Genomic DNA, 8863 nt, shown 5'->3' with positions numbered 1-8863 from the left:
AGATCACTGCTAGTAGTGCCCTTTGTGTGTGTGTGAGTCGATATGTGTGTGTGTGTGTGTAGTATGCATGTCCTCCACTCTGACACACCTGTCTTGGTGATCTTGCCCAGTTCCACGTTGCACATGTCCTCCACTCTCTCCCGTAGGTTCAGGATGGCTTCACGTACAGGCTCAAACGTAGCCTCTGGATTGGCCACCACACACGACAGATCATTACACTCAAACGGGCTGCACAGAGACTCACAGGTCTGGAGGGCGGCGCACAGGAGAAGGAGGAGGTGGATAAGGAGAATGAGGAGAAGAGGATGGGATGGAAGAGGGCAGAGATGGAGAAACGAAGACAGAAAGAAAGGCAACGACAGAAAGCGAAAACACGTCATTTAAGAAATAATGCCTTTTGTGATCGAAGCAGCACATTTCAAACATGACTAGGACAATGCTGCTTTTTAATTATTGTCCCATCCCAGACGTGGTCTTTCACACCCTGGCAGCCATGTCCAATATGGCCATCAACCAGCTGCATGCAGCGAAAGTGGATCAAAAATATATAAAAGGTACCAGAAAGAGACAAGCGTCCTACCTCCAGGAAGTGGATGTTGTCTTCACAGCGGAACACCTCCTTCATGTCCTTGTCTCTCCTCTTCAGCTCCGAGATCTCAGCCTCCAGCTTGTCCACCACGTCCTGGGCCTCGCTTACTTTCTCCTGCCCAGCCTGGTTCATCACACCCTCCACCAGCTCCTGGAGCCTCTCCACTGAGCGCTGGAGCTCCGACAGCACCGTCTCTGTGTCATCATGTACCCTGTCTGCTGAGCGCTGGGGACACAAACACAGGTATGAAGACATACGCACACTGGTACTGTATGGAGGTGGATAGAAAGGTACTCACTGAGGAACACAAATACACACACACACACCTACGCACTGGTGTTGTGAGGTGTAGTGTGATATTGTGTAGTGTGGTATAGTGTAGTGTGGTATAGTGTAGTGAGGTGTAGTGTAGTGGGGTATAGTGTAGTGGGGTGTAGTGTGGTATAGTGTAGTGGGGTGTAGTGGGGTATAGTGTAGTGGGATGTAGTGTGGTGGGGTGTAGTGTGGTATAGTTTAGTGTGGTATAGTGTAGTGTGGTATAGTGTAGTGGGGTGTAGTGTGGTATAGTGTAGTGGGGTATAGTGTGGTATAGTGTAGTGGGGTATAGTGTAGTGGGGTATAGTGTGGTATAGTGTAGTGTGGTATAGTGTAGTGGGGTGTCGTGTGTTATAGTGTAGTGTGGTATAGTGTAGTGGGGTGTAGTGTGGTATAGTGTAGTGGGGTATAGTGTGGTATAGTGTAGTGTGGTATAGTGTAGTGGGGTATAGTGTGGTATAGTGTAGTGTGGTATAGTGTAGTGGGGTGTAGTGTGGTATAGTGTAGTGGGGTGTAGTGTGGTATAGTGTAGTGGGGTATAGTGTAGTGGGGTGTAGTGTGGTATAGTGTAGTGGGGTGTAGTGTGGTATAGTGTAGTGGGGTGTGTAGTGTGGTATAGTTTAGTGTGGTATAGTGTAGTGTGGTATAGTGTAGTGGGGTGTAGTGTAGTGTGGTATAGTGTAGTGGGGTGTAGTGTGGTATAGTGTAGTGGGGTATATTGTAGTGTGGTATAGTGTAGTGGGGTGTAGTGTGGTATGTGGTAGTGTAGTGGGGTGTAGTGTGGTATAGTGTAGTGGGGTATAGTGTAGTGGGGTATAGTGTAGTGGGGTGTAGTGTGGTATAGTTTAGTGTGGTATAGTGTAGTGTGGTATAGTGTAGTGGGGTGTAGTGTGGTATAGTGTAGTGTGGTATAGTGTAGTGGGGTGTCGTGTGGTATAGTGTAGTGTGGTATAGTGTAGTGGGGTGTAGTGTGAAGTGCCGTGTGGTGTGGCGGGGTTTAGAGTAGTGGTGTGTAGTGTAGTGGGGTTTGGTGTAATGTGGTGTGGTGGGGTTTAGTGGGGTGTAGTGGGGTGTAGTGTGGTATAGTGTAGTGTGGTATAGTGTAGTGGGGTGTAGTGTAGTGTGGTATAGTGTAGTGGGGTATAGTGTAGTGGGGTGTAGTGTGGTGGGGTGTAGTGTGGTATAGTTTAGTGTGGTATAGTGTAGTGTGGTATAGTGTGAAGTGCTGTGTAGGTGTGGTGTGGGTTTAGAGTAGTGGGGTGTAGTGTGGTATAGTGTAGTGGGGTTTGGTGTAATGTGGTGTGGTGGGGTGTAGTGGGGTGTAGTGTGGTATAGAGTAGTGGGGTTTAGTGTGGTATAGTGTAGTGGGGTGTAGTGGGGTATAGTGTAGTGGGTTGTAGTGTAGTGGGGTGTAGTGTGAAGTGCCGTGTGGTGTGGTGGGGTTTAGAGTAGTGGGGTGTAGTGTAGTGGGGTGTAGTGTAGTGGGGTTTGGTGTAATGTGGTGTGGTGGGGTGTAGTGTAGTGGGGTATAGTGTAGTGGGGTGTAGTATAGTGGGGTATAGTGTAGTGGGGTGTAGTGTAGTGGGGTATAGTGTAGTGGGGTATAGTGTAGTGTGGTATAGTGTAGTGGGGTATAGTGTAGTGGAGTGTAGTGGGGTGTAGTGTAGTGGGGTTTGGTGTAATGTGGTGTGGTGGGGTTTAGTGGGGTGTAGTGTAGTGTGTCCTAAGCCCTTACCTTTGTTGCCTCCAGCATCTTCTTCATGTCTTTCAGCTCTCCTTCTCTTTCTTTCAGTCTCTGATGATTCTCTGTCTGCACCTCAGCCAGCTCTTTCTGCAAAACACAGTCACATCAACTCACTCCTGAATGGACTGGAATGCAGTCTGGAATGATCACTGGCCCACAAAGACAACTACATAATCACTTAAGATATGGCACCACCTTACTCTACACACACACACACACACACACACACACACACACACACACACACACACACACACACACACACACACACACACACACACACACACACACACACACACACACACACACACACACACACACACACACACACACACACACACACACACACACACACATACACACACATACACACACATACACACATACACACACACACACATACACACACACACACTTCTAATGAATCACCACAGCAAATGCTGAATGAGAGGCAGTTTCTAGGTGTGTCCAGATCAGCTGTGATGGGACACAGACCAGCAACCTGTATGAATGTTTTGATCAGACTGTATTTACATGTTTTTGTGGAGTGAGTCTGTACATGGTGGTGTGTTTGATTAATATTATAATAATAATATATACCATTTAGTAAACGCTTTCATCCAAAATGACTTACGGTCATGTGTGTGTACCGTATGTGTGGCCCCAGCAGGAATCAAACCTTGGCTTTGCATACAGCGCCACACAGGACCTGATTGGGTGTTGTTTTGTTGTAAAGGTCATGAGTAACCTTGCCTGAGACCTGAAGACTTGTGTTAGCTCCCAGAGCGAATGACTAGCCTTTGGTTCAGCGGGATAACACAGTCTTGTGCCAGGCAGTTGATCACATTAGTGGGTGGGTATGGTGGTGTCCATGTACAGCGCATTCGGGAAGTATTTCAGACCGCTTTACTTTTTCCACATTTTGTTACGTTACAAAATTCTAAAATGGATTAAATAAATACAAATTATTCACCAATCTACACACAATACCGCACAATGACGAAGCGAAAACAGGTTTTTAGACATTTTTGCAAATGTATTACAAAAAAAAACTGAAATACCTTATTTACATAAGTATTCAGACCCTTTGCTATGAGGCTCAAAATTAAGCTCAAGTGCATCCTGTTTCCATTGATCATCTTTGAGATGTTTCTACAACTTGATTGGTGTCAAACTGTGGTAAATTCAATTGATTGGACATGATTTGGAAAGGCACAGTTGACAGTGCATGTCAGAGCAAAAACCAAGTCATTAGGTTGAATGAATTGGCCGTAGAGCTCCGAGACAGGATTGTGTCTAGGCACAGATCTGGGGAACCCTAAGCACACAGCCAAGAAAACGCAGGAGTGGCTTCGGGACAAGTCTATGAATTTCCTCGAGTGGCCCAGCCAGAGCCCGGACTTGAACCCGATCTAACATCTCTGGAGAGACCTGAAAATAGCTGTGCAGCAATGCTCCCCATCCAACCTGACAGAGCTTGTGAGGATCTGTAGAGAAGAATGGGAGAAACACCCCAACCAACCTGACAAAGCTTGAGACGATATGCAGAGAAGAATAGTAGAAACTCCTGAAATGCAGGTGTGACAAGCTTGTAGCGTCATAACCAAGAAGACTCAGGGCTGTAATCGCTGCCAAATGTGCTTCAACAAAGTACTGAGCAAAGGGTCTGAAAACTTTATGCAAATGTGATATTTCAGTTTTATATTTGAATACGTTTGAAAAAAATCCTAAAAATCTGTTTTCGCTTTGTCATTATGGGGTATTGTTTGTATATTGTTTGAGAATATATAAAAAATAATTGATTTTAGAATAAGGCTGTAACGTAACAAAATGTGGAAGAAGTCAAGGGGTCTGAATACTTTCTGAATGCCCTGTATGTCTGAGGGCTTACCTGTCTCTCCGTGCGCTCTGCCTTGGTGGAGGTGGTCTCATGGTCCTTGTGCTGGTTACTGGTGCACAGCCAGCACACAAACATCTGGCACTGACGACAGTAGAACTCCTGCAGGTACTTGTGCTCGGTACAGATCTTCTGCGCCAGCTTGCCCGTGGGCGCAATCAGCTCATGCTTTTTCAACTCCGCTTTCGTCTGATGCGGTTTCAGGTGGGCCTCGCAGTAGGACGCCATACACACCAGGCAAGACTTCACTGCAGCCTGCTGGTCTCCAGCGCCGTGGCACATGTCACAGGGCACGGCCATGGCTGGCAGCCTGCTGACACCACCACCACGGGAACCTCCCTTGGCTCTACCCATGGTGTTGGCACGGTGGGCGCTCCGGATGGACTCCCTGGCGGAGGTGGTGAGGGCCCCCTTGCGGAGCTGCTCCACGGCCTCTGCCAGCATGGTGTTCCTGGACAAGGAGGGCTTGGGACAAAATGTCTGGCGGCACTGGGGGCAGCTGTAGACTCCAGGGGAGCGAGGGTTGTCCTTGCTCCAGTAGTCCTTGATGCAGCCCATGCAGTAGCTGTGGCCACACGGGATGGTGACTGGCTCATTGGGGAGGTCCAGGCACACAGGACAGTTGAACTGCTCCTCCGTCCACAGATTACCACTCATAGTGAGACCACAGGTAGCAGAGGTGAATGTAGACTATTACAATGAGAGAGAGTGGAAGAGAGAGAGTGACAGAGAGAATAGAGAAAGGCAACTGAGAGGAAAAAGTTGTGGTAGTGATGGATGAAAACAGAAATGGGTAGAATCAGAAAGAATGCTGTACACACAGAGAGATATGTAGCTACAGAGCAGAGACACACAGAGAGATATGTAGCTACAGAGCAAAGACACACAGAGAGATATGTAGCTACAGAGCAAAGACACACAGAGAGATATGTAGCTACAGAGCAGAGACACACAGAGATATGAGGTATAAGACAGAGGTATGCTTCTGTCCAGGGTGTTAGTCAGAGAGTGGTGATCTCATATGAGATGGACCTATGGTGTTGTCGGAATAAAAGGAAGACAGGTAGAAGGGCGGGGCTAGAGTCACAGAGCTGGTTTAGGGAGAAAAACAGGAGGGGATGAGTTTCTTTGTGATGTCACATACCATTACAGTAACTAGAATAGAATGTCACCAGCATGTTACAGTAACTAGAATAGAATGTCACCAGCATGTTACAGTAACTATAATAGAAGGTCACCGGAATGTTACAGTAACTATAATAGAAGGTCACCGGAATGTTACAGTAACTAGAATAGAATGTCACCAGCATGTTACAGTAACTATAATAGAAGGTCACCGGAATGTTACAGTAACTAGAATAGAATGTCACCAGCATGTTACAGTAACTATAATAGAAGGTCACCGGAATGTTACAGTAACTATAATAGAAGGTCACCGGAATGTTACAGTAACTAGAATAGAATGTCACCAGCATGTTACAGTAACTAGAATAGAAGGTCACCAGCATGTTACAGTAAATAGAATAGAATAGAATGTCACCAGCATGCTACAATAACTAGAAAGCAGGTCACTGGCATGCTACAGTAACTAGAAAGGTCATTGGCATGTTACAGTAACTAGAATAGAAGGTCACCGACATGCTACAGTAACTAAAATAGAAGGTCATCGGCATGTTACAGTAATTACAATAGAAGGTCACCGGAATGTTACAGTAACTAGAATAGAAGGTCATCGGCATGTTACAGTAATTACAATAGAAGGTCACCGGCATGCTACAGTAACTAAAATAGAAGGTCATCGGCATGTTACAGTAATTACAATAGAAGGTCACCGGCATGCTACAATAACTAAAATAGAAGGTCGTTGGCATGCTACAGTAAATAGAAAGAAGGTCACTGGCGTGCTAGAGTAACTAGAAAGGTCACCAGCATGTTATGGTAACTAGAATAGAAAGTCACTGTTATGCTACAGTAACTAGAAAGAAGGCCACCTGCATGTTACCGTAACTAGAAAAGAAGGTCACCTGCTTGTTACCGTAACTAGAAAAGGAGGTCACCTGGCCTGTTACAGTAACTAGAATGAAGTTCACTTGCATGTTACAATAACTAGAATGAAGGTCACCGGCATGTTACAGTAACTAGAATAGAAGGTCACCGGCATGTTACAGTAACTAGAATAGAAGGTCACCGGAATGTTACAGTAACTAGAATAGAAGGTCACCGGAATGTTACAGTAACTAGAATAGAAGGTCACTGGAATGTTACAGTAACTAGAATAGAAGGTCACCGGAATGTTACAGTAACTAGAATAGAAGGTCGCCGGAATGTTACATTAACAAAACAATAAAGAAAGTCACATGCTTCCTTCCTTGCCTATCAGCTGATTATACCTAGACCATTCCACTATAGGTGAACTCTCTCTGTCTCTTTCTCTCCCTCCATCTCTTTCTCTACAAACAACATAGTGTGTGAAAACAGACGCTAGGTGGAAGTGGTGATCTGACCAAGCCTGTCTTCAACCAGTAGAGAACACAGGAGGCTGGTGACACCTTCATTGGCTCGTGGTATTGGCTGGAGCTGAATCAGTGGAATGGTATCAAATACACCAAACACATGGTTTCCATGGTTTCCATGTGTTTGATGCCATTCCATTCGCTCCATTCCAGCCATTAGTATGAGCCATCCTCCCCTCAGCAGCCTCCACTGGTAGAGGCCTACCATCCTCACTGTGAAGTGATGATCTGAACAAGCCTGTCAACAACCAGTAGAGGCCTACCATCCTCACTGTGAAGTGGTGATCTGAACAAGCCTGTCTTCAACCAGTAGAGGCCTACCATCCTCACTGTGAAGTGGTGATCTGAACAAGCCTGTCTTCAACCAGTAGAGGCCTACCATCCTCACTGTGAAGTGGTGATCTGAACAAGCCTGTCTTCAACCAGTAGAGGCCTACCATCCTCACTGTGAAGTGGTGATCTGAACAAGCCTGTCTTCAACCAGTAGAGGCCTACCATCCTCACTGTGAAGTGATGATCTGAACAAGCCTGTCAACAACCAGTAGAGGTCTACCATCCTCACTGTGAAGTGATGATCTGAACAAGCCTGTCTTCAACCAGTAGAGGCCTACCATCCTCACTGTGAAGTGATGATCTGAACAAGCCTGTCAACAACCAGTAGAGGCCTACCATCCTCACTGTGAAGTGATGATCTGAACAAGCCTGTCAACAACCAGTAGAGGCCTACCATCCTCACTGTGAAGTGGTGATCTGAACAAGCCTGTCTTCAACCAGTAGAGGCCTACCATCCTCACTGTGAAGTGGTGATCTGAACAAGCCTGTCTTCAACCAGTAGAGGTCTACCATCCTCACTGTGAAGTGGTGATCTGAACAAGCCTGTCTTCAACCAGTAGAGGTCTACCATCCTCACTGTGAAGTGGTGATCTGAACAAGCCTGTCAACAACCAGTAGAGGTCTACCATCCTCACTGTCTGTATGTGTCATGTGCATTTGACCAATCAACCTTCCCTTCCCTATTGCTGTCTTGCTCCATAATATCCATCCATTGTTATGGCGTCTACCTCCACTGCAAGGTGTGCATTTTCATTCTCAAATGCCAGGCATAATTCAGTTCATTAGCATCTTAGCTGGGCGTTGTAGGGTTGGGCTCATTAGCATACCTGTGAAAAGACAGATGCGACCCCTCCTGTCTCCGCCTCCAGTATCTACGCTGCAGTAGTTTATCAGGGGGCTAGGGTAAGTCTGTTATATCTGGTGTCATTCTCCTGTCTTATCCGGTGTCCTGTGTGAATTTAAGTATGCTCCCTCTAATTCTCTCTCTTCCTCCCCACCCGGAGGACCTGAGCCCTAGGACCATCCCTCAGGACTACCTGGCTTGATGACTTCTTGCTGTCCCCAGTCCACCTGGTCGTGCTGCTGCTCCAGTTTCAACTGTTCTGTTTGCGGCTGTTTTTGCCTGTTCACCGGACGTTCTACCTTGTCCCGGACCTGCTACCTTGTCCCGGACGTGCTACCTTGTCCCGGACCTGCTACCTTGTCCTGGACCTGCTACCTTGTCCCGGACCCGCTACCTTGTCCCGGACCTGCTACCTTGTTCCGGACCTGCTACCTTGTCCCGGACCCGCTACCTTGTCCCGGACCTGCTACCTTGTCCCGGACCTGCTACCTTGTCCCGGACCTGCTACCTTGTCCCGGACCTGCTACCTTGTCCCGGACCTGCTACCTTGTCCCGGACCCGCTACCTTGTCCCGGACCTGCTACCTTGTCCCGGACCTGCTGTTTTTGACTCTCTACCGCACCTGTTT

General features: G+C 47.0%; 1 protein-coding gene across 2 annotated transcripts in view; it reads right to left on the bottom strand.

The window, feature by feature from the left end:
• Positions 1 to 5561, bottom strand: part of trim25l (tripartite motif containing 25, like) — an 11192-nt gene extending 5631 nt beyond the window's left edge. For both annotated transcript variants that reach the window (XM_042318149.1, XM_042318150.1), the window contains exons 1-4: positions 4540 to 5561; positions 2640 to 2735; positions 581 to 814; positions 89 to 248 (exon numbers count right to left, since the gene is read on the bottom strand). In XM_042318149.1, the coding sequence (XP_042174083.1) occupies positions 89 to 248; positions 581 to 814; positions 2640 to 2735; positions 4540 to 5202 (1153 nt within the window). In that variant the 5' untranslated portion in view covers positions 5203 to 5561. The remainder of the gene's footprint in view (positions 1 to 88; positions 249 to 580; positions 815 to 2639; positions 2736 to 4539) is intronic.
• Between the last annotated feature and the right edge of the window lie 3302 nt (positions 5562 to 8863).

The sequence above is a fragment of the Oncorhynchus tshawytscha genome, unplaced genomic scaffold (genome assembly GCF_018296145.1).
Source record: "Oncorhynchus tshawytscha isolate Ot180627B unplaced genomic scaffold, Otsh_v2.0 Un_contig_3761_pilon_pilon, whole genome shotgun sequence".
In the NCBI taxonomy this organism is placed as follows: domain Eukaryota; kingdom Metazoa; phylum Chordata; class Actinopteri; order Salmoniformes; family Salmonidae; genus Oncorhynchus; species Oncorhynchus tshawytscha.
This window is presented reverse-complemented; position numbering and strand designations above follow the sequence as displayed.